This window comes from Saccostrea echinata, unplaced genomic scaffold (assembly GCF_033153115.1).
Source record: "Saccostrea echinata isolate AGI-Se365-2 ecotype Australia unplaced genomic scaffold, CSIRO_AGI_Sech_v1 ptg000054l, whole genome shotgun sequence".
In the NCBI taxonomy this organism is placed as follows: domain Eukaryota; kingdom Metazoa; phylum Mollusca; class Bivalvia; order Ostreida; family Ostreidae; genus Saccostrea; species Saccostrea echinata.
The window spans coordinates 31,558,361-31,586,072 of record NW_026889803.1 but is presented as its reverse complement, the minus strand read 5'-3'; the positions used below and the strand labels follow the sequence as shown (position 1 = coordinate 31,586,072).

The 27,712-nt window shown below is 32.1% G+C and overlaps 1 protein-coding gene across 1 annotated transcript; it reads right to left on the bottom strand.

Annotated features, from left to right (window-relative positions):
• Positions 1 to 307: 307 nt before the first annotated feature.
• LOC133204790 (uncharacterized) lies at positions 308 to 27,712 on the bottom strand (the record flags this gene model as incomplete). The annotated part of the gene is made up of 10 exons (XM_061340539.1): positions 308 to 615; positions 821 to 997; positions 2,240 to 2,455; positions 2,688 to 2,861; positions 16,547 to 16,808; positions 17,179 to 17,411; positions 17,513 to 17,605; positions 17,747 to 17,863; positions 19,863 to 20,021; positions 27,388 to 27,712. Coding segments are annotated over 10 exons (2,064 nt in total), but the record flags the coding sequence as incomplete, so codon positions are not given.

Here is a 27,712-nt window from a genome sequence, read left to right as displayed (position 1 = left end):
TTTCAATATTCTTTCAACCACTAATTTTCATTTTCAATATTCTTTCAACCACTAATATTTCATTATACATTACACTGCGTCTATGTTTCTTAAAGAATACATTAGATATATAAATCAATGGGGTTTGATTGTCAGAAAAAAGAAATAAAGGAATAACTTTAGAATATTTGAAATAAATAAAAGACTCATTTTAATCTCCTCATTTAACAAGCAAGCAAAATACTGAGTAGATGGTTTGTTTATAAAGGAAGTAAAAAGGTACATGTAACTGTTAGCACCCGCCGATAATTTAAAAACAAAGTAATTGTTATTTTATTTCTCTAGAAATAAGACGTCTTGTATACACAATTTTTACATATCTAAGAGCTGATAATACATCAGGAACAATTATTAAAGCAGCCATAATTAACAGAAGTGTCACCCAAACACTCCCAGAAGCATTGGTAGAAGGACGAAAATCTTTCACAGATATCTTTTTTCTCAGAGCAGCCGAAGTTTCTAGAACAAGAAGTTCTTCTCGCATCTTCTCGATCTCTCTGATCAGTGCTTCATCACTAGTGTTTGTATACTTTGGCTCATGCACCATATTACAGGGACACATGCACTGTCCTAAAGCTGTCACAAAAGAAGCAATTATGAGAGATCTATATTTTTAACGATATTTTAGGTGGACGTAACTAAACATACTGGTGACTTTTGAATTCCCATGCCATAAATTGACATATCTTACACATGTATTATAAAATTAATGACGCTTGTGAGTAAAATTCATTTACTTTGGTGCGATTTTTCTTTTTTTTTCTAGAAAACTTCTAAATACCTGTGCAATTTGGAGGTCTTCCATCCCATTCTCCATAAGAAGTACATTTTCGCTGAAGACTGCCGTTTGCTAGAATATACCCTTTGTTGCATTTATAACGCACTGTTCCATTTATAGATCGGTTTATGTGTGTAATTGTGCTATTTGGTGCCTCATCAAGCTCTGGACACAGGATTTCTTTGGTAGAAAATACAATTGTTTTAAAATCCCAGCTTTTCATAGATATATATATAAGAAAAAAGAAAGAAACGCACAAATAATCGGAAGCTCTCAAATTGATTTTACGGTTATTCATAACTGAATAATAGTAGAGAATCTGTGAAAGTAGATGCATACATGTACTTATACTTATTGCCTTGATTTCCAAAAAAAAAAATCTTTCTACGAGAAAAATAGAATTATGAAATTTAATCGATTTTGATGATAATGAAGTTTGTGTTTTATTTTTCGGCTTGTGTCTGTTTATGTCAGAGAGTGAGTGTGTGTGTTTCTGTGTGTGTAGGTTTTTGAATTATAGGTGGACATTAAACTGTGAAAAAAACTTGGAATGGCATTATTTTATCTTTACATTTACCCAAGCACAAATTATCCTTTTATTCCTGTCTACCAGGATTCCGAATTAATCAATAATGAAATACAGGATTGGGGTCAATTACTTTGAGATGTAATTAAATATGTACTTTAAAATACTTTGATAATTTTGTGAATTACTTGCAATTACAATTACATTGATTTTAACAAACGTAATCAAATGCATATCAATTACTTTAGTTTTATTTCCAAAAATTTGAAGAACATATACATGAATATTTTGAAGCTGCAATTTTATTAAATTTGACCTTTCTTATTGCCCTGGGCAGTGCTTTTATGTTGTACAAACATTATAAGGCATTTAGTTATTGAATAAACGCAAACCCATGACAACAAGTACTGGTGTGCATCATGATAAAACAACTTTTTTAAATATGTACTTGAAAAATAAAGTATTTGAACTGTAATTGAAATGTAATTACATAAATACAAAATACGTGACTTTTTTGGAATGTATTTAAATACATTCAATTACTTATAATTGAAAACAAACTCAATTACAAATACTCTCAATTACTTTGAAAAAATGTATTTAAATACAGTAAATTACAATTACTTATTTCTATAACCCCAACCCTGGTGAGATACATTCAATATTTCTAGACACTCATTGTCTATTACCAGACATGGGCTAAACGATCAAAGTTTTAAAAAAATCTTAGCTTGGTTATTTTCATAAACTTTTTTTAATCTGACATTTTTGAAATGGAGTTCAATTTTAGCTTCAAAATCAGTGAAACAATAACATTTCTTAGTAATGATTCTTGTTATTTTTCCTTCGATAACAAAAAGCTTTTGTTTCTCGTAAATACAGTTGTACATGCTCACCTGAGCAGCTGAATGGTGCCCCATCCCAACTTCCATTTACGAGACAGGTGCGTTTGAAGATAGATACAGACGCCGCTATATAGTACCCGGGGTTACAGGAGAATGTAGCGATAGTGTTAAAGGGAACACCAGACATCCCAATATTCGTCATGGAGTTGTTGTTCGACAATGTAACGATGCCATTTTCTGGATTTTCTATTACTGGACATAATATTTCTGTAAACACGAGTAAAGTTTAGGTAATAAGACCAAGGTAATTAAAATATGTGCATATAATTTATCAATTAAAAAAAGGAAATTCTTTTTAAATAGCTCATGAATATTCATTGTAAAAGCCCGCTCTTTCTTTGGCTCGATCTATCTCTCTATAGACATTGGAATAGATGGAAAGAAAAAATATTTTAGAAAGAAAAAATATTTTGTTTACATTTAGAATGAAAGTATTTACCAGAACAAATTACAGGATCTCCAACCCAAGTTCCATTGTCCAGACATGTGAGATTTGAATCTCCACCAGATAACTGAAACCCGGGATTGCAGTAGAAGTAAGCTGTTCCACCTACAGAGGTGTTCTGTATGAGACCTCCATGTTGAGGAGGAATCAGTGATGGACAGTAAATTTCTGTAGGAAAACAAGTCTTAATTTGATGCCGCAACTAGCACTACTATGCAAGTTTAGTGACAGTTAGCACTTTTGTAATCTGATACTATTACTATTAGTATCAATACTATTGGTACTAATACTTAATAGGTTTGTTACTGACTGTCAACAGAAAGTTTTGTCTCGTACTAGAATTTTGCTCTGTCATTGGATAAAGGACGTCATGTGCCTGCAGTTAATATTTCTTTGGACGACGAGTAGCAAAGTTTGGATGGCAACATAGCAGGTTGTTCAAGTCCATAGGCGCCGCAAGCCCTATGCATTGGTAGACGGAATATTCCTAAGTCAAATTTAGTATAAAGACAAGGGCCTAACAATCGATATGAATACTACCCAATGAGAGGTTTTATTTGCTGACAAGATCATTATAACAACAATTTATAAAATGTTGACCTAAGACGAGGTTGTTGAAATTCCTGTAACATCAACTTATCTCTCAGTAGCCTGTCCCAGTTTCAAAAATTGATTGTATTCAGAGCATGCTCTTGAGTATCAAGTTTGGAGACATAAACACCAAATGATAGCGGAAAATTACTACATGAATAAGGAAAGTTGACGATAGAAAAGCTGAAGTGATCTCGTTTGTCATACAGTTTATTATTTGTTAGTTTGCCATTATCGTCAAGTTTTTTCCTATGATTGGGTTGTGTTAAAGGAATGCTGTACGCGCGCTTAATTGATCTTTACCAAAGCCCTTGCTAATATACCAAACTACTAAAAATCAACAGATGGTTATTTATAGAGTTAATACATGTATTATCAACACAAATTTATTGTATCTATTTCAGTTCCATTGTAGTACCTGAACATACTGGGGGATCCCCGCTCCAAACACCATCCAACATGCAAGTTCTGCTCAAGTTTCCCGCGGAATTATGGAAGCCAGATAAACAGCTGTATTGTATGGTTCCATTTACTCCATTGTTTACTTCCACCACAATAGCATTTAAAGGAGTAAATGTATCTGGACACAGTATTTCTGTGGAATGAACATGTTGAGATGCACACAATATAAGGTGGAATTAGCTAATTAGCTAAATTAATCATGTTAATTTTACATATGTAAGGAATTCTAAATTTTCTCTTTTTTTTAAACCTTTGGTAGCCTTTGCATTAAGTTCTCTCAGTTTATGATTTTCAAATTTATTTGAAATACCAAAACAAGGTCGAATAAGACGTCGATGAATTTATTAACCTTTGTCACAAGACTCAACCTTTCTCAGAAAAAAAAATATGCAGATAAATCAAATTATTATGCCTAGTTTTCAGCAAATTTTAGTCATAATATATTGGGACTTGAAGTCAAGATACAAACTATAGCCCCTTTGTTTTTGCAGAGGTTTAAAAACTGAACTTTTACTGTGACTCCATGATTTGGGACGACGATTTGTTCTCTAACTCGATTAAATGCATGTATTCCAATGGAAAACTTTGATCCTAAAACCATGAAGAGATCTACATCTATAATTACGAGTTGATGTTTATTTAATAATAAGCTGATCAAAGTAATTTTGTTTTTGAGAATTTAAAAATAAACCTATATAATCCGATAAAAAAAACTTCTGATCCTTAAGAGACTCCACTCAAACCTCGATGGGCTATAATTGAACCGACTGGAATCTATATATTAATATGACTGAGTGTTTCCTTTCATTTTGGAAAAAGATATGTTCATAGACTTTTTTGTACATTAAAATATAAAACTTTGTTAACCTAGTGTGGACCAAATTGCTCCAGGAGCAATGATTTGAACAAAGTTTGAACTTGAATTAGGAGATTTCCATACTTATACGGGTATGACTAAGGGTTGCTCTTCTGTTTTCGACAAAATATTTGATTTTTTTCTATGTATTCAATGTTGAACCCAATTGCAACCCCTACCTGGCCCCAGGGGCGGTATTTAATAAACATGAATTTTGGAAAGTTATTTGGGATGTTTGTATGTTAAAATAACTTGGTGGAGTCCCTGTGGTCATGGGATTTGTTTGTTTTTTTATTTTAGAGATTTTTCACAAAATTCTTTATCATTTCCCCTTGAAAGGCATGCGGTCTTTAATCTTTTTAACTTGAGTCCATTACACCCATTCTTTGTGCAAATTTGGTTGAAATTGGTCCAATGGCTCTTTAGGAGAAGTCAAAAGATATTCATAAAAAAAAACAAACAACAGACAGACGACGGATGAACTTTGACCGTAAAGGCTCACATAAACATTCAGCTCAAACAAGTAAAAACTAGACAATACCAAACATATTACGCAAGGGAACAGGTAGGAGGAGCTCCATTCCAACTTCCGGTGATAAGACACGTGAGTATCGCAACATCAGATAAGTTGAATCCTGGTGCGCAGGAAAAGGCGGCTGATGCATTTACGGGCAAATGCGGCATCACAGCGACTTGTGTGAGGTGAGGATGCGTTATAGTTACAGTGCCATTTTTTGGATTATCAAGAATAGGACAATATACCTCTGAAAAGTGAAAAAAAAATGGACCTTAAACTACCGAAGAAAATTCAAAGTTAAAAAATGATTAAAATTTCTTAAAACAAGGTTAGCATAGTTATATTTTGCTTTTAGAATGCATCACCTGAGCATGCTGCAGCACTACCGCTCCAATTTCCAATGTCTAAACAGGTTCGAGTGAGATTACCCCCCGTTATTACAAAGCCTGGATTACAACTGTAAACAGCCTCGTCATTGACAGATCTACCGGAACTTAAAACAACAGTGCCATCTGTCGGATCCGTTAACGCAGGACATAGAATCTCTGTGACACAAATGATACAGTTAGGTACATTCTCCATTTGATCTCTGGGCAATTCTTTACAAATATTCCAGTGCGTATATATTCATAAGCATACCATCTATGATGGTGTAGAATCTTTATCATAATTATTGCCCTTGATATTTCATTTACATGTAATCCAGATAAACTTAATCTCAGGACGAAGACATCTTTAATTGAAAAGCATTCGACCAGGCAAATCTTCTGCCTCAATTTGACTTTCAACTACTACAAAGTTGACTGAATAAAAAACGAAGATAGTCTTTTTACTTTTTCGAGAAGATGTAGATGTAATTAAAAAGGCTTAAATGTAATGCATGAAAATTGTTTCATAAAATTTTTTACATTACACTTCCAAGTAGCTACTGATGTAATTGTTTACGATCACCTGAACATACGGGTGGATCCCCACTCCATGTGCCGTTTGGTAAACAAAATCTGCTTAGATAAAATCCAGTGTCACAAGAATATACCAATTCTCCATCCACCGTCCTGTTTACAGATACAACTGTGCTATTTTCAGGAGCATCAACATCTGGGCAAAACGTTTCTGTATAAATGAAAACAATGGTGCCTAACTGTAACTTCATTTGTTTTAGTGAAAAAACTTCCAAATAAGTAATTGCAACGATTTTGAAATTGGTTTATTGGCTCATAAAACTTTTTTTAAAATGGAAAATAATGACTTATCCTTGAGCTCAGAAAATGTGAAAATAAAATGATGTGAACTTTTGTTTAAGGACAGATGATACAAACAATAAATGAATGCCTGGATGGGTATATTTTTTTGTTGTCAATAGTGCAAATATTAAATTTCTAAGAAATGAAGAAATTGTAAACTTTCTACATGTAGGATGTCTTTCTGCAACCATCCTTATTAATCTATGCACCCTTTTTGTCTCTTTTGAAAAAAAATCTATGCGATTAAACTTATTCATTTTACTTAAATAAATATGACTTAAGCTTTTGTTTTCATGGTTTTTGATAAAAGTTTGTATCATCTGTCTTTTAGGGGGTTTTCTAGTGAGTTTTCCTATAGTATTATGCGAATTTACAACTGCAAGATTACATGTGCTTTATGATGATTGGATGAAAAATTTTATACTTTTTTACGGAACAACTGGTCCAATTTCAAGCAAACTTTTAATAATGTTTATATATTAGAAAGCTTGAGGTACAGCTGTATAGGGATCTCAAGGAATTCAATTTATACGGATGAGAGAAGAATATAATTTCTTTTTCAAAAATGTTTTTAAAAAAGAGGTTATAGGAAGGATCCATTTGGTATAGGTTATAGGAAGGATCCATTTGGTATCCAACACATGACCAATGGGCTAGTTTAGGGCTCAACTGGGGGTCAATGTTTAAAAAGAAATACATAAGGAAGTATTGACTGATTGATTGTATGTTGTTTTACCTCCCGTTCTGGAATTTTTCACTCATATAGAGGCGTCACCATATACCGATGGAGAGCTTCAATTTAGACCTTTACTCGGCACTCAGGGCCATTAAGCAGTCTTTTTCGTGCCAACGCCTACCGTGAGAACAGGCCTCGGGTTTTAAGGTCTCATCCGAAGGGCCCGCAACTTTCACTTCAAAGTGCCGAGTGATTGGTAGAGGAACAGTCGCTACCTATTTTTTTTTTTTATCGACTTAGGTCAGTCACGACCGAGCGACCGAGAAAGTATTGAAAAATTTCCTCTCGAGAAGGCACGATGAGTTAAATTAACATGCAAGCAACCCCAAAAGGAAAGAGTCAACTATGTTCAATTTATGGTTCAAAGGCAAGGGATAGTAGAAATTTTAAATAGAAAATTATACAGAGATACATAGGAAATCTTCCAAAGAACAAAAGGGAAACAATTTTTCAAATCAATTTCAAAGCATTTTCATTTTCAATTTTGTGTAGCTTCAATTTCTTCAAGTCATCATCAAATGTCTTTTCTAAAAGCAGGACCATATTTTGTGAAATATATTTTGTCAAAAATATAATTGCAAGCATTTCTTTACGGGGGCGTTGAAGAGATCCAATATTTTAAGAAAAATTCTCAAGAACAGCAGGGTAATATTATAGGTCAAATAAATATACAAGTGTAATGAATAAGAATTAGCATTGTGGATTGAAATAGATCTTGAATCATCCAGCCGAATCATGTATATGAAGCTAATCAGCATTGACATCTCAGCCAACCAAAAGTTTAGAATTATTAACCAATCCGTATTAATGGAGCATATGCATAATAGTATAAAAACAGGGGTCCATTTAGGTTTCGTTTACTTTTGGTGTAATTAGGTGTCTTGTGCTTGGTGTTTTGACTGTGTCGGGAAACAACAGAATTGTTTGTTAGACCACTCAGCTCAGGGACCTAGTTCCCTAGTGTCTTTGTGCTATAGTGTCTCGGTGACTTTATCTTGTGTCTGTATCCAAAAGTAATACAGTGTCTTGATGACTAGCTATAGTGTCTTAAAGATAAAACCATGACGCTACAGTTCTGCAGCTATTGCAGGCTATGTCAGGAAACAACAGAATTCTTTGTTAAACCACTCATGCAGTCTGCAGCATCAGAGATAAGTTAATTTATAGAGTTAGGTTGGAATGATTGATTTAATTGTGGTTGATTCTTTGTCATTGCTTTGTTTGACAATCATTATCCAGATGGGACCTAAGATAAAGTTTATATTACAGATTTCAGTCGGTTTTCTGCAAGTGCCATTTTGTAATTAATCAAAATTATTTTGATTTAATATAAGTGTGATTCTTAGGAAGGAAACATTAGCGGAGGACTCAATAAAAAAACATTTGTATTGGTAAAAAGTACACAAGCATCCTTATTGAGAACTTAAATTGTTTAAATCATGTCAATGGGGCTAGGGTGAGGTTAAAATAGGGGCATAGATACATTTTCATAGACTTCATTAAAAAAAGCATTATACATGTAATTTATAAATTTGACACCAATCCTCATCAATATGAGGATATATATATATATATATATATATATATATATATATATATATATATATATATATATATATATATATATATATATATATATATATATATATATATATGAGGGACGTCAAATCGGTCAATTTTTGATAATCGGTTACTCGGACGTTTTTCCGATCGTACTCGGTAAAAATGTAAATTTATACAAGTTATTTAAATTTTAATTGTTAATTTATAAATACCCAAAGCTGTTTAAATCACGTTTTATGAATGTATATAAACATGGAGTCCAACGGAAATTTATTTATTAAATATACACAAATGACGCAATTAATACATCAAAAATTACAAATGGTTTACGGTTTTTGTTTAGGATCTATTTCATCAATGCAAAAGGAGGAGAATCTGTTACGCAGGTTTGTGATGATTAGATTGGAACGGAAGTTGTTTGGATCGCTAGTCTTCACTGTGGAAACTTTTTGAATCTACTTATTTTGAAGTGGGTAGCGGTATTTTCTATGCATGTCGTATATTAACTAAATAATGTAAAATTATTTGAAGATAAAAGACCATATAAAACGATGTTCACTGAAAAACAATCATTGAAGCCATCAAAAAAATTAAGGACCACAATAGGTGAGGACGGCTGTGTACCAGGTGATTGGTCACTAATTACTGTATATACACAGCCATAGGCGATAACGGGTGTTTACATGTGTAGATAACGACAGGCTAATTACCTTTATGCATATTTAAGTTATTTTTTGATAAGATTTTGATAAAAATATGTACTTTGAAATAAGAAAAATATACACATCCGAGTAACCGAGTGCCATTTTTAGTATTCGATACTCGTATGATCGAGTACCCGATTAACCGGGTACTCGTTGACATCCCTAATATATATATATATATATATATATATATATATATATATATATATATATATATATATATATATATATATATATATATATATATATATTCCCTCAATACACATGTGAGTCATAATTCAAGAAATATTGAGAGCATCTTACCAATACATTCTGGTGCACTTTTCTTCCAAATTGCGTTTAGTTGACAATGTACCGTCTGGAAACTGCTATTAACAAAATGGTACCCATAATCACATGTCACTTTCTCCTCCGTACACGGCCGTACTATGTTTCTTTTGATTGTAGCTTTCGCTAATGTTAAATCTGTTTTGTTGCATATACCTAAAATATGCGCTTAAAGATGTGACACTTGCGAATTCTTTTTTTATATATATACAGTACAGCTCACGAGTTTCTTCCACCCCACCGTGGAAAACACACGGTGGAAAATACCCCGTGTTACACCGTGTACACGGAGTTCCACCGTGTGCGTATATTGCGATTACACCAAAAACGCACCGTGTTACACCGTGGACATTACCATTTCATCGGGTGACCCTCCGTGTTCCACCGTGCAAGAAAATTACGGAAGAAAATGGTTTGTTTATAAAAATAAATTTTAGAATTGAAATCATAGGTATGTTGGTTTAATTGCTAGAAAGAAATAGTAAATGAAAAATTATTTAATTCAAACATCTCACTATCATACATGTAAGGTCGTAACATAACAGCGGCGTTCACTGTAGACTTTGGTTCACCGTTGACGGTATACATGTATATATCAATTAAATAAATATATTTTGATTTCTGTTATATTTCATATTCATTTGAAAAAAAAAAACAACTACATGTCGATTGTGCAAATTAATACATTTCTGACGTATGCTATAAATGAGCAGGTACAAATCCAAGTACATTGTCTTTGAACTTAATAATTATTCAATGCCAAACATAGATACGGATCGATAATTTTAGTTGTTATTTTCTCTGTGAAATAATATGGTATTAAAGGTATTGACAGTAAAGGCATTTACAAATAATACCTATGATATCAGATAACTAATTTAGCATCATCTGATCACTACATCTTAAATAATAATAGTGAAAAAAAAATGTCGAGTCAGTATATTATGATATTCATATGGTATATGAATTAAGTCTTATTTTGCAGAAATAAAATTTAAAAAAGTAGACCACTTATCAATGAAGATACTAAGTTGCTACATGTGAGGAAGAAAAAGTATATGTACATGCAAAAAAAAAAAAAAAGCAAAACACGTAGCATTCACTACAAAATCTTATACGCAGTTTGGTAGTCGTACAATCGACAAATTCACATGAAAATCAAGCAGTTGTATGCATCCATTGATTAAACTTGACATTAAGAGACATAAATGTAAAAAAAATTCAATGTTTGAACGTTTATTTCTGTCGAATATGTAAAGTGTCAGTATTTCTATCTGGATATTCTTTTTTATTACGTACTTAATCTTCTACGATCAGTACGAAAAGTAAAAAAAAAAATCGCTTGAACTGCCAATGCAACATTCTAAAAATTCTTTTACAAATTATATACTATTCACTTTTTTCATAATAATTAAAAATTATTTTGAATTCCATATTTTATAATGTTAAGATACGAGAGAGAGAGAGAGATATTTTACTTTCAGGTTCATCCTTCTTTTTTTTTTCTCTCATATACATCTAATGTATCTCTCTTATTTTTTTTTTTTTAAGAAATCATAGTTCACCTCCAGTTTTTATTAATCGAAACGAAATAGAATCGGTGCAATTTAGGTACAAGTTCAACGCATCACACACGGAATCCACGTGCTCCACCTGTCAATCAAATACCGGATATCGATGAAATGCAGAAACTTCTCGTGTATGTATGGAGTCGCCCTTGGCTAATATATTTCACACCTGTTCAGAAGAAAAATATATTGGGACATTCAGTTGCTGTGGCCCTTGGGACATTATTAACTCTAGGCGAGTGTATACTATACACCTCAGCTGGCTTCGAAACTTACACGTGTCGGGAAGTTAATTGGAACTTGAAAAATAAACAACTATTTATTTAATTGTTTAGAGAATTTTTAGTACAGCAACTTATTTAAAAAAAAAAAAAACAAGTTTCAGTTACAAACGAATATTATTCGAATATTAATCAACTGGTTTTATATAAAGTCGTTATGTACTGTAACATAACTTACTGGTGAAATGAAGAAAAAAAAAATCATAACTCTCCATGTCGTAAAATTGTCTCTCTTTCGTTGATTTTATTTATCATTAAAATGTTATTTTTGAAAAGGATTAGAATAAATCCTTAAAAAGGACAGGTAATACAATAAATAGACATATGTAAATATTGTTCTTTTTTTAACATGTCCGTGTAGAAATTACCCATAAAACTCATTATGGAAAGGGGGGCTGTTATTACATGTAGGGAGAGCACATATACAGTATGCTTGCTTTTATTTAATGGTTTGAAAAATCTCCGCTACGTACTAGTAAAATATAAAATTTTCAATCTAGTTTTTCAGATCTCCTATGCATATGCTTAGTTAGGCAGTGAACCTATTAACAATTAAAGCAGACTTTTTTTTCCATACACGTTACGGAAGAAAACTGTTTGGCTTTTTAGTTTTTACATCATTGTTTAACATAGAACATATTGCAGAAATATCATTTTCATTGAATAGTATCATTAGAAATTTTTTCCATTATCGACGTCATTGACAATTGTTGAGCATAATTATTAATAACGTTTTACATCTTATTGTTTACATATTGTGATTATTCTTGGCGACAAGTTTTGTGGAAATGTTGTGCCCATAATGCTTCGATCTGTACACAAAATGCAAGTTAAATATTAAGGTTTATATTTTACACATAATTCTGAACAATTACAGACACAGATGAAAAAGTGGGGCATCTTCAATACCTGAATATCAACATTTCATATTTTCTGATGGGCTGGACAGAGATTTACTCATTACACAGAGACTACATCGGGTCTCATCTCAATATGGGTTCCATTACGGGACGGAAATTTAAGTCAATCTTTTCATAACTATTTTTTTTTTCATCCGATTCAAATTAAATTAAACAATATTTTTTCTGTGTCGTAATTTGATGTAGTAATTATTTACATATACACCAGTTTCTACAGTAATTTATAATTTTAAAAAAAGTACGTCGGATAAGATAATCAATTGACAATTCCACATGGATTTCCTGAGCACAGTACAAATGCAGAATATTCCTTTCTTATTTTTTTTTTTTAATTTAGAATTTAGCTTTTGTTTTACAAACAAAATAATTTTTAAGAAGATATCTTCCAAATAACACAAGATTGCTGACTGGATTGTAAAATTCCGTCTTTGTTAAATTCATTGACACGTCAGTACAATATCGAAAGTAGGAAAATGCACGCTGCGGATGATATGCATTTCAATGCTTTTTATTCTAAAATCTTCAATGAATTATATTAAAGTCATTTCATACCACTTAACGTTGATTAACCAGCACGGAGTTCCACGGAGCAAACGCACCGTGTCCCACCGTGTACACACCGTGTCGCACCGTGTGCCAGCTTAGCGCTTAAAACGAAACATCAAAGACACCGACATTTTTCAAAGTCCACGCAAAAGCGTGGACCAAGGGTCCACCGTGGCCGGTGTTTTCCGGAAGATACTCGTGAGCTGTACTGTAGCATCATTCAATATACCGGCACGTCTCTCTTACATTTATACGGAAGTCCGTTGAGGCCAGTTCAGGGAAAGAAACATTTTTATTGCGTTTAAAAGCAATAATTATTGCATTTAAATGCAAAATATTGCGTTTAATTGCAATAAACATTGCGTTTAAACACAACAGATTGCGTAAACGCAATAATTTTTGCGATTAAACGCAATAGTTTTTGCTTTTAAACGCAATAATATTTTTGCGTATAAATGCAATAATTTTTGCGTTTAAACGCAATTATTATTTTGCTATTAAACACAATACATTTTCGATTAAACGCAATAAATCTTTGAGTTTAAACGCAATAATCTTTGCGTTTACACGCTATAATCCTTCCTTTAAAGGGTTTGTTTTGCCTTAAACACAATAATACTGTTGTTTCATAATCAAACATTAATTAGCTAAAGCTTACAATTACTAGGATCCGACACTTCAAAGAGAACTATTTGATTCTGTGACTTTTTGCAAAATTTTCCAGTTTTTAAAAATTGTAGTAAAACAATGGCATCTTAACAACCAGAGTGTCTTAAACGTATTATAACCCAGCATTCTTGATGAAGCCTTTGATCAATTGCTTACGTATAACAACTAATTAAGAACGTTTCAGTGGTATTAATAGCCCCTGTCAATTTGGTAGTACATATCGATCAATCTGTTTTTATTTGATTTTAATCTCATATGATTTCATCGCCTATGTTCTCGTGTTTACTGTATGCAACCATAGGAAAGGTTGTAAATATACATTTAAGTTTAAATATTTCATTTAATTAAGTCTAAACACTTCTGTTGTACTCAATTCCAACATTTCATCCGTCGTTTCTTTAACCTCTTTATACATGCAGGGATTAAACGTGGGGGATATTTTTTGAACCATTTTTTCTTAATTCTTTAGACTTCTATTAAGAAGATCCATTCTAATTGTTTACAGAAATTGTTAAAAAGTAGACAAATAACAAAATAGAAAATGTGATTTGTGATTGTAAGCAATTGACCAAATCTTCATTAAAAATATAGATATCTAATAAGTTAAAGACATTTCTTGTTCTACGTATGCCTTTCTTTTTATAACCCGACATTTCTCTTCTATAAATTCATATCAGCAATTTATCCTTTCAGAGAGCGTTTGCTCGAAGCAATCTGATTCTATAAAGCTAGACAAAGCACAATTTCTTATAAGTGAAAAAGAGAAAGAAATAAAAGATAGTATTGTTGGGTCCATTGTTTGATACAAATGATTGCCTTTAAACACAAAGATTATTGCGTTTAAACGCAAAATTATTGATTTAAACGCAAAATTATTGCGTTTAATCGCAAAAAGTATTGCGTTCAATCGCAAAAGTATTCCGTTTAATCGCAAAATTATTGCCTGACGCTACGTGCGTCAGGTAGTATAAGGATTATTTTTTTCAAGATCCGAAACTAAGCGATCATTCTTATGAACTAGATTTTCTGGAAGCTGATTTACACTGGAATTTGTTACCTGCATTTAAACAAATACAGTTTGCAGAAGAAATAATCGTATTACTGATGCAAAATAATGATGTGTTTAATTCCTTCAGTTTTTTGGCATGCACATATTTATTCTTTGCGATTCTTTGTAAGGGCATGTCCGTGTAACATTTTTTCTGCGTTTCTAAACTACTGGATCAGTCCATTTGTCTTCTACGAAAGGGGTGACAATCATTTCGCGCCAAAGGTCACATGTAATTACCTTCGCGCCTTTTTCTTGGATTGTTCTATTGAATGGGTGTGATAACTTCTATGGAAATAAATAACGTTTATTCTTTTATCCTGATTCTTAAGCTTCAGATTTTTTATTAACAGTAAATTTTATCTCATTTTTAAAAGAACACATTGTATATGGGCAGGTAACACTAAAGCAATGGATTTGCTGATTATTCTTACTATTTATCCCATAAGTGAACTAGTCCAATCATAAACAACTCACTCGACCTAATAATGGGACATCCCTTCTTGATTCAGTCTGTTTCTCACCTTTTCTTTCAATATTACATTTATTAATAATGTACGTTACAAGGTTAGGTTTTTAGAAAAAGCTTAGAAATAGTAGGTCAGTACCCATAGGGGAATGGACTTAACTCCCGTAAGGTTCTAAGCAAAGAATCGGCAAAATGAAGAAGACTGATCTGTACTAGTTTTCATTTCATATAAAAGCACGTTATTATAATTATGAGAAAAGTCCTGAAATCGATTGAAAAGAAAAACTTAACAATTTTAAAACTGCACATAAAGATGTATTTTTAAACTCATTTATAATACATGTACATGTATATGGTAAGACCATCAGCGCGTGAGTTTCGTCCGGGGTTGTGTGTTATTAGTATCTTGTTTTGCTCCAGCTATAAAGTGTGCAGTCCATTTACTTTGAGTTCTAGAGCTGCATTTTTATCTCAAACACTTCAAGAAAAGGCAGTTAAAACTGTTCATAATTTACTTCAACGTCGAGAACGACGGAAAACAGACCAGTCTATAAAAAGAGGCCGTCTCATCAATCTATCACTGACCAGAGAAGCGCACCCTCTAGTAAGAGAGTACATGTAATATGAATTTCTTTAGAATCATCTAATTATTTTCCCCAAAATTATATCTACGCTATCGCACTTAGAGTTTCATCCCAACGTAACTTGTCAGTCCGTGGGCTAACTAATAAATGATTGAATAGTGGCATGTCTTAGATATTCGTTAATCTGCAGTATTTGGTTATGAGATTTGAGAAATTCAATTGTACATCTTGTGTAATGAAGTATCGCAACTATGTCGCTCCTTGATGACGGAAACGTTTAGCACCTCTCTTGCTTACATGTATACGTTCCATAGATATTGCTTGATTAGTCAGGCAAGCTTTTTGAAAAGCTATTAATCGTTCCGTTTAAACACAAGAGATTGCGTTTAATCGCACTCTTTTGCAATTAAACGCAATGTGTTTTGCGCAATGATTATTGCGATTAAACGCAATAATTTTGCGTTTAAACACAATAATTTTTTTTTCTATAAACTGGCCTCAACGGGCTTCCGTACATTTAGAGTGATTGTGAGTTTAAAATGCTGTTTCTTTATATATTACTGAAATTTAAAATAGTACTTAACAATTTTAAGTTTCGTACTTATCTTACATAAAACTTAAATATATGTTAAGAATATTTACTTATGAAAATAGCAGTTGAAAATCTAAGATGTATAAGGAAATTTCAGCGTACTAACCAAAAAAAAAAAAAAAAAAAAAAGGCCTATTTCCGAAAATATATCGCGTCACGTGATTTAAGAACTTAACCTCTTGACATCTTTCCAAGAACGATAATGTCAATCTCCACGTCATTAGTTTGTTGGCTATATTTTCCGCCTCCCCACGGACTACTGATATCAAAAACAAAAGATCTTGAGGTAGGCTTGACCCTCCAGACGTACACCCCAAAATTGTTGTAGCCAAACACCAGACCCGTGTATCTTTTACTTGCGTCATAGCTCCCGGATGTCACTACTGAACCAGCGCCATAAAATGAGAAACCTACGTTTGGACCATCCACGGGTCGAATCTGTAAACAAATTATCGTTACATGTACATGTACATAGGCTTCAGAGATATGTACGAACTATTAATTTTTGGAAATTTGTCAAGTTCTATCTCAGTGTTTTGTTCTGTCAACAAGAATGCACATAAAATATATAATACGCAGTGAAATAAAGCGAAGTGAAAATAAAGCGAATTATTCGAATTAAATTGCGTTCACACGGCAGTAAACGAATGCCCTGTTCACACGGAGAGTTTAATTCGCAGTAAATTAATGCGCAGTAAACTATTTCGAATTAAACTAATTCGCATTAAATTTTTGAACTCGGATCAAATTTAATTCGCAGTAACTTACGTTTAATTCGAATTAACAGGGCACTAAATGAATGACGTACCTTCACCATCACAAGAGAAGCTTCGGTTACCACTTCACGCGTGAATATCATCTTCGGAGTTGTTTGTACAGATTCTGCAATGTCTGTTGTCAATGTTTCTTTCCATTGACATGTGTTCACTGCATTGTCAAAAGTCCAGGCAAGAATCCTGACTTTCACTTCCGAGGACATTAAACGGTATTCAGTTGGATAGTCTTCGTCTCCCCATCCGTCTGCTGCACTAGTTATCGGATCTAGCAATTGTTGGAATATTTCCTTAGATTTGTTTGATATATGTTATTATCATTTTGATATACATATAATCGAAAGCTAGAAAAAAATAATGTTTTCTTACAGTTCAATTTAACCCATAGCCGAACATGAGAAGCGTTGTATGCAAATGACAGTCCACCAGCTTGTTCACCACAACCAAGACATCCCGGAACGCCTATGTCAGATTAATTAATAAAAATAGAGATTTATAAAAACGAAATAGTGACTACTTTCTTCAATTCTTGCTTGCAGAAAATAATTCAATTTTATTAAAGTTTTGTTTGAAAATTAAAGTGAACAATTGCTACAAAACTACCGCCTCCTTCCGCAATTAGTCCCGGCATTTCGTCCAGAATTGTTATTGGTTCAGCTTGGACTACAATCATATCTGGATTTGAAGTCAAATTGATGGGCACCTCTAAGTGAGTTTTATCTACAAAAGAATGGCATGTCAAACGTTGCAATATTCGATATTTTCCATCTGTATTGTATAATTTTTATATGTATTCAATAATTTTTCATTTGTATTGTAAAATTTTTATTTGTATTCTATAATTTGCCATTTGTATTCTGTAATTTTCTATTTGAAATTCTACAATTTTTTATTTGTATTCTATATTTTCTATTTGTATTGCAAAAAAAAAACCCATTCGAATTGAATAATTTTTTATTTGCATTATATACTCGATGCCAAACAAAAGATAAATTTTATATTCTTTTTGTTTGCTAAAAAAAAAAGCTGAGAAGTAAATATATTCGTTTTGTTTTTATTCAACTTTAGATCCATTTAAATTTTTATTTGATTTGCAACAGGGACTTGAATAAATTGTTTAAAAGGTTCTTCCTAGTGGTGTTAAGTTTGCCGATAATTCATATTTGAACATTCAGTGAGCATGTTAATATATTAGAATAATCGAGAAAATAAATAAAATCTGATTTATCTTCGTAAGAATCATCCTACCCTCATGATACAGTAGGATTTTTTTACGTTGGTATTAGGAAATAGAATTGGGTGTAGACTTTTGTTTTTTGTTTGTATGTTGTTTAACGTCCCTCTCGAGAATTTTTCACTCATGTGGAGACGCCACCACTTGCCGGTGGAGAGCTGCAAATTTTGTCCTATACTCGGCACTTACGGCCAATGAGCAGTGAGGGATCTTTTTCGTGCCAGCACCTACTGCGACACGGGACCTCTGTTTATACGGTCTCATCCGAAGGACCGGTCTCCACGTCCCACAGTGGGATTCGAACCCGCGACGTAAGGATCAACTCCTTACTCCGAGACTCTAGAGCAGACGCTCTAACCACTGCGCCACGCGGGCGACTGTAGACTTTTGTAGGCATACTGTAAGGAAGTCTACATGTCTGTCAATGTTTGAAATAATACTGAAACCTAAACATAAATCTGAAAAATGAAATTTTGAAGCTCCAAATGATGAAACCAATCGTCTTAAAAAAAGACATGATTGTTACTGTTTGGGCTAAAATATTTAATAATTGTCGACCTAATTAGAAAAAATAATAATCTTTGATGTATGTTTTGAAAATATAAACAAACATATCCAAACTTGCGACAATTTTTCTTAATCAATCTCCCGAAAATGCTTTTTAATTTTGGAACACGTAGGACCCCAAGATATACAAGTTATTCAAGGATTAATTGGGAACATAAGTCCAGTACAACAATACAGACTGATGAAACATGTAATTAAATGAGTACTATGAAAATAAAAGCGAGTAAAAGACACTGATGTTTCTCGCGAAATTACGCGATAATTAATTCCTCGCGTAAAAGGAATGTACAGTATCACAGGGATAATTCCCACTCTCCGGAACAAGAGAAAGTATATACTACATGGTTATTTTTTTTTTTTAGAAATAAAAATTTCGTTTAATTAACTGAATTCATTAATATGACGACTGTAAATCATTTTTTTTATTCCCGAGAACTTTATTCACTCTAGATCGCGTACTTGCGAAAATTTTACTCTTGCATATACTTATACCACTAAAGTTTATTTACAGCAATAAGCAACATTCGTGAAAATTAATTATGTTTCGCTATAATAATACCAAATGTCTGTTTTACGAAAATAAGTGTCACAAAAATTTTGTGATCTACATTATATCCCTTTTAAGGACCCTCTATACACCACGAAAACTGTTTTTTGGACTCTAAGAAAATTATAACATATAAAATTTTATCTATTTAATTTTTAGTATAGAGTGCCTGTCATTGACCCCCCCCCCCCCAAATAAAACTAATTGAATTGCTTGAATTGATTACAAATTGACTTTAGATGTCAATTTATTTCATTTTAGATATAAGAGCAGATCACTCTAACTGCAGAAAAATACATGTACCATGGAATTAGACCTCTTTAGTGTGCAATGTATAGAGGGTTCCTAAACAGTTCACATTCCTATTTTACCTTGATGTCCTGATTCTATTGTGTATATGAAACCAGAATCGTACTGTGGGGGCAAATCGTCATATCGCCACATCTTTACTCGAACTTCCGCATCAACAAATTCATTTTTAACTTCCTCGTTTGAATGAGAGGTTGGTTGGTACCAAACGTCCTTTATTCCTTTTAAAATAAATTTTAACATTACGAACCATTTTCCAGATTGCAACATAGAAATAGTGTTAACAAATGTACAAGTCCCGTAACAAATATTTTTCTTCATAAAAGTCAAATACTAAATCTAAATATATTAGAAGTTGTTATTAAAATATATCTATTGTTAATGCATTATATATGAAAAGTAAAAAAAAAAATTAAGTTTGTTTTATTTTTATGTACATCAATACATAGTAGTGTTGTAGTAATGTACAAATAGTAAACATAATCACAAAAAATACATGATTTATTTAATATTTAAAAACAGCTCATATTATCTCGAGAAAGTTCTATCATTAGTTGGGCCTTTCTCCAACTTGACGGTACATTTTTAAAATGCTGGAATTTACCACTATTCGGCCGTAAAGCAACAACAAGGTTAAGGCGGGCAGCTTCCAAATGAAAATTTACATATTTACATATTAAAACTACATCAAAAAATTTCTCAGAATAAAGAATAAGTGGAGGGCGCCTCCTCTGTCCCCCACCCTGCGTACTACGGGCCTGCTCTAAAAAATTATGCCTGATACTAGTATGTCAGAACATTTCAATCATACAATATATATATATATATATATATATATATATATATATATATATATATATATATATATATATATATATATATGTCTTCATAAATCAAATCATCAAGCAGTGAAAACACTACCAAATCTACCAAAGATTCGTCCTAAAGATATGAATAATGAATTTCAATAAGAGACTAAACTGAGATATAACCATTGCTTATCGATATGTGAAATCTGGAGATCAATACATTTTATATGAAACTAATTATATATACAAAGGACGTTTCAAATAGAAGATAAAATCATTGTGAAATATTAAATTAGGGTACGGTAATTTTGTTTTCCTACTGAAAAGGAATATTCTAGTTACGAGCAAGAGGCCTTTAAGGTCACCTGAGTCATCTATTGTTACATGTATCTGTGTTCGTCCGTCGTGGTGAGTTATTCGTCTGTTGTAAACTTTTGTGCATGTTTCAGCTTTTTCTCTGGGATGGCTGAAACAATTCTAACCAGGTCTGGTACATGTATGAAGAAATTTGTGAATTTAATGGTCTCTTCCTCCCTTGGGGACTGAGGGATGTGGTAAAAACTATAAAATTTATGCGATCTTCAAAAATCTTCTTTTTACTCCTGTTGATAGCAGTCTAAAAATGTGTGCTTCACTCATGGACAATGAGAAGGAAAAAACTGCATTATTATATTGTGTATTTAACTCTACCAAAGTTGTATTATTCATGGCTTTTTGTTCCTGCATTCAGGCCCCAGGATGGGGCTAAATCGGACATGCTAGTAATTTACAAATACATTACGTTTTTGAAAATTGTCTTCTTTTAAAAAGACATCTAGTTGGAAAACTACGGAACCCCAATAGTGCAAACCAAAAAAATAAGAAACAGAAAAACGAAATTATTATATAGAGAAAACGAAATTATTAAATAAAAAAATGAATTATTAAATAAAAAACGAAATTATTAAATAAAGAAAACGAAATTACTAAATAAAAAACAAACGGAATTATTAAATAAAGAAAACAAAATTATTAAATAAAGAAAACGAAATTATTAAATAAAAGACAAACGAAATCATTAAATAAAGAAAACGAAATTATTAAATAAAAGACAAACGAAATTATTAAATAAAAGACAAACGAAATTATTAAATAAAGAAAACGAAATTATTAAATAAAGAAAACGAAATTATTAGATAAAGAAAACGAAATTATTAAATAAAAAAACGAAATTACTAAATAAAAAACTGAAACTGAAATACGGAATTTTATAGATGTGCATGGTAAGGGCCTGAACCAATGAATCATTCCATAAAGCGCACGTGTTATAAAGCATCACTTAGTAATTCTATAGACCTGATTTTGTTTCGACATTAAAACAAGTGTGGGGGAAATGAAAAATAAAAAAAAAAACAAACTTAGATAAATGTCAAATTGACAAACGTAGAAAAACATTATGTGCCCACAGCCTATAATTCGCATTGTAAAGTAAATGATTCATAACTGTTCAATTTTATTTACGGGAATTTGATGCTGTGATGCATTCCCACAACGTCAAAGTTTGAGCCTGTAAGCCTGGACGTAGCGAGGATGGCTGTTTCTGCTTACATAAAATTAATGACATTCCAAAAGAGCTCATGAATCGCTGAAAGGTCAAGACCTTGCGTATCGTATTGATGCATTTCAAAATAAACAACCAAAACAATATTGGAAATTAATTAATGACCTAAAAGATGATAATAAAGACAATTCTGCCGCAAATATAGATTCTGAAACGTGGGTAAATCATTTTTGTAACCTTCATTCTGTTTGTGATAACTCTTTTAAATCAAGGATACAAGAGCTAGGTTTAATTTTGGCTGACATGGAGAAAAATCCATCCTTTAATGAACTGGATTTCAAGATTTCACATAAGGAAATTGTAGATGCGATAGCAAATTTAAAATATGGAAAAGCCAAGGGGCTTGATTTGATTTCTAATGAAATGTTAAAACATAGTCAGTCCTATTTACTCTCCTGTATACATGAGCTCTTTAATAGTTGTTTCACATACGGTATTTATCCTCAAACTTGGAGTAACGGGTACATAAGTCCAATTTTTAAGTCTGAGGATCCAAACAACCCTGCAAAGGACAAGATAGGCTAAGACCCCTTTTTGGCCCCTGGTTTGGGGTGTTATTTAGAATGATGCAACAGTTTATTAATAAAAACCTTTTGTCACCCCTGCCACAAAATGAGTATTGGTTCTAAGTTATGGGATACACGGAGGTCACAGGAAGGTCAGAAAATGTATCAATTTCCGAATTTTCTCATTTTTATGCATATTTTCGTCAATTTTACAGCACATTTTGTTTCAGAAAACATAGAGCACAAGCTTGCCTATCTACCAAATTTATATATATTTCATACACTAGTATCATATGCATCTTATGTATAAAAATCTCAGATAGGCAAGCTTGTGCTCTATGTTTCCCGAAGCAAAACGTATCTCAAATTTGACGAAATTCCACCAGAATTGTGGAAATTCGGGAAAATGTCCTACTTCTGCACCCTCTTGTGGCCTCTGTGTAAGCTTTGAATCAGAATTAGTGCTGGTTTTAACACAAGCATCATTTTAAGTTCTTAACTACAAACTAGACACAATTTTAACTGTGTTCTGATTTTTACATCAAATAAGGGGCTATATTCGGCCATTACCATACCTTGTCCTTATAGGGGTATTACAATTACCAGCACACTTGGCAAATTATTCAACAGCATTCTGAACTCTAGATTAGATAAATTTCTTAAAGAACATAATCTAATTCACCAATCTCAAATGGGTTTTACCAAAGATGCAAGAACATCTGATCATCTATTTGTGCTAAGGTGTTTAATTGATAAATACTGTAGCTTAAAAGAAGGAAGACTATTTGCTTGTTTTATTGACTTTCATAAAGCTTTTGACAGCGTTATCCACACAGGATTGAAGCTCAAATTACTTCACATGAATGTTGGATCTAAATTTTCTAATATTATAAGTAATATATATAAGAATAATCAGGCATGTGTGAAAATTGGAAGGTTCTTCTCGGATCCATTTCCAATAGCTATAGGTGTCCGTCAAGGGGATAACTTGAGCCCTTCTTTATTTAAAATATTTATAAATGATTTTCCATCATATTTAGATTCATGTATTGATGACGTATCACTTCAGACAAAAACTGTTAACTGTTTAATGTATGCAGATGACATTGTTATTTTATCATCATCAGCTAAAGGTATACAAGCAAGACTTTCTAAACTTGAAAAGTATTGCTCTGATTGGTGTTTAAAGGTAAACATTCAAAAAACTAAAGTCGTGATCTTTAATAAAGCTGGTCGTAATTTCACGCAAAAATTAATGTTTCAAAATAATAGGATAGACTGTGTATCTAGGTACAAATATCTTGGAGTTCACTTAACTGCATCTGGAAGTTTTCATGTAGCAAGATCAGAGCTTTATAAAAAGGCGTTAAAAGCATATTATAAATTGAGAAATGATTTTATTAATTTGAATCCTGGGATTAAAACGAGTATACATGTATTTGACTCTACTATTAAACCAATTCTTTTGTATAATGCAGAGGTGTGGGGTGCAAGTAATCTCAATACTAAATGATTCCTAAAATGCCAAAAGTTAGAAGTTGAAGACTGTTTCAGAAATCTACTTTGTGAAAGAATACACCTTAAATTCTGTAAATATATTCTTGGTGTTCATAAGAAAAGTACAAATTTTGCAGTATTGTCTGAATTGGGAAGGTTCCCCCTGCATTATGACATTGTCAAATTGTTAATCAAAAGTTGGTATAGATTTGAAAATTTGTCCACAGAATATTTCCTTTACTTAAAGATGCATATAAATGTAGTAAAAATCTTTTTGTACATGGAAAGAACCCATGGTTCGCATTTGTACAGAAATTAAGAAATATACTGAATATCAAAGATGAAGTAATTTGTTATGGGAAGCATAAATTTAAGTCACTCTGTCATAAAACCATATTAGATTATTATGTAAAAAATTGGTATACAAGTCAACAAAGTTATACTGATGGTAAATTAAGCACATATGTAAAACTCAAACAAAATTGGGGTTGTGAGAATTATTTATCAGTAGTTAAAAATTTTCATCACAGAAAATCTCTATGTAAGTTAAGAATTTCTTGTCACAGATTGCAAATTGAAGTGGGAAGATTTACCAACATCCCTCGAGAAGATCGATTATGCAATAGATGTAACTCTAACAGTGTAGATGATGAAACTCATTTTCTCATAACATGTAAAAAATATGATCATCAAAGAAAAGAAATTTTTCAATCAATTAAAAGTAAATTTCCAAATTTCTCGGCATTAGATGATGAACAAAAACTTTTTTGGTTACTCAGTACTGAAGACAAAGAAACTCTTAATTCTGTGGGCAAATTCATAAATGATAACATGTTGTAGTAGCCATACAGTTTTATATATAGTATTCCCTTTAACTGAAATAATACAATATCATTGTTGAAATGAGCAGTGTCATTTACAAATTGTTGTACTATCCATTGGCATATCTTTTCTTTATTATTGTAATAATTTCATACTTGTCTGTTATGGGCTCTAAATTAGAAAATAAATGTTCTGTTCTGTTCTGTATTGCTGAATTCCCCCCGAACTAAATCTAGCGCCCTCTCTGTGTACCCCCATAAATCTTATGTTGTTGAAAAAATAAAGAGAATGATTTGAATACTTTGTTGGATTTGTTATGCAAGTGTGTGCATTGTTTGTTCACAACTATCACTGACTTATAAATGCAGATTGAGAATCTGTCATTTAGAATATGTGAGAACAAATAGTTAGTGCATCACTTCTAATTATGCTTTGATAAAATGACCAAGAAATTAGAAGTGTTTTGCTTAATTTTTAATAAAATAAGCAGTCATTAAAATCTACTCATTGTAACAACTTTGTCTTGTTTAATTTTTGCACTTGCTCTCATTAAACATTTTTTTACAATGGGTTCCGATCGGTAACGTATCATTTTACAGCATTTTTTTGTACTGTGCTATAATTGAAAAATGATGTATAGCCATGGGAATTTCTTAAATGTTATAAGATTCAGCAGTTGTAAACAACGGAATCTTAAGGGACATGTATATCTTAATATTTGTGCAATTTATTAGCATGATCTCTTTGATGTTTCATGTCCAAACTCATTGTTTGCTAATAATTAGACCTTCTGAGTTGAGGGTTTAAGAAAGCTAATGTTAACGTAAACTTCTCATCACTGGCCAATTCATCAAACTGGTCAAAGTTCACATTAATCATGTTAATGTAAGATAAAAACATAGATCTAAGCATATTGGATAACCAAAGGTAAAATTCTCCCCTATTCATCTATTATGATTGTCTACTCCAACTGGTTATGTTATCGATACGGGAATAGCTGAGTGTAAATGCAAATATCACACTTGTTTTAATGTCGAAACAAAATCAGGTCATAGAAGACGTGTGCTTTATGGAATGATTCATGGGTTCAGGCCCTTACCATCCACATCTATAAATTCCGTATTTTAGTTTCAGTTTTTTATTTAATAATTTCGTTTTCTTTATTTAATAATTTCGTTTTCTTTATTTAAAAATTTCGTTTTCTTTATTTAATAATTTCGTTTTTGTTTATTTATTTTTGGTTTGCACTATTGGGCTTCCGTAGAAAACTAATTATATAATTTAAGGAGTACTTAACCCTATTTCTAAATTATAAAGTTGTTGTCCCTTTCATATAGCTTAAGACCGCACGGTGTGTCTAAGTTGATCAGACACTGAAAATACACTATACGGGTGACAGAGAAACGGCTGTTTACATGATTATAATTAACACTCACCCTCTACCAAAATTGTAAAATTCATGGCCCCCTGATCAATGGTTCAGACCCTAGGGTTGGGCTAGGTTGGTCATTTATTGCATTGCATTACATCATTGAATATCTTTTTAAATATCATAGATATCTAGCAGACAAATTGTTTGCATTGTTATAATTAGCTGTAGGCCTGTAATAAAATTATAAAATAATTTATGTCTCCGATGTCTATGGGTCAGGCTACAGCGTGTGGCTCAGTTGGATGTACCGGTATATGGAAAATTTATTAACTTACCTTCAGAACTTGTATGGGACAAACTGTATGGATATAACAATGATTATACAGTCCTCAGAACAGTAAAAAAAAAAATGTTGTCACATGGGGCCAGAGTTCCATTTCCAGGTTTGGCTAAAGTGGTGAAACCAGAGGTACTCATAATATACTAAGGTTACCATCAAGGCCCATGGGCCTCTTTTTTAAGTCTTATGGTCAGTTACCAACAACAAATTTACTATTTCTAATTTCAAAATAACTAGGAGATACTAAACTTTTTTTCTGTACACCATATATAGCTCTAAAAAAGTTAAGATGCTTAATTGCAGATTTTTACATATTTAAAAACATAAAGGAGTGAAGAGACCAGTCTTTGCATATATTTACATCATGTATTTGCTTTGGATTAGATTGACAACATTTTTTCACTCACTTGTCTTTTTCCTTATCTTATGAAATATTTGCAAAAATTCTGATTCATGACATTTGCGAAAAAATTTTGAATTTATATTGATATTCACTGAAAACTAAACCTTGATTGTTCTGTTATTTTTAATGCACAGGTCTGGAATGGTCTTTATATTACGACCAAATTATATATTATGTTTAATTTCAAAATACAAAGAAACAAAATAAAAGTAAAGAAAAAAAAAACAAGTTTACAAACCTAGATATACAGCTTTCCCATCATCATCTCCACGATACCTGTTTGGCAAGAAAATAAGCACACCACTTGCATTGTAGAAATAAACAACCCCGCCATATTCCTCATTTTTGTCATCATCTCGTGGTGAGGAACCGAAAGCGTTAAAGATGAACGATTCTCCATCATCTTCGACTTTTACTTCAACTATTACTTTGACAGGTCTGGTTGTTGTTTTAAAACCATCCAGAAAAGGGACGTAGAATTCACACTTATTGTCATCTTGAGCTTCTACGGTGATCCAGTCACTGGTAAATGTTGGTTCATAAAGAGTTATTCCTTCTGCAAT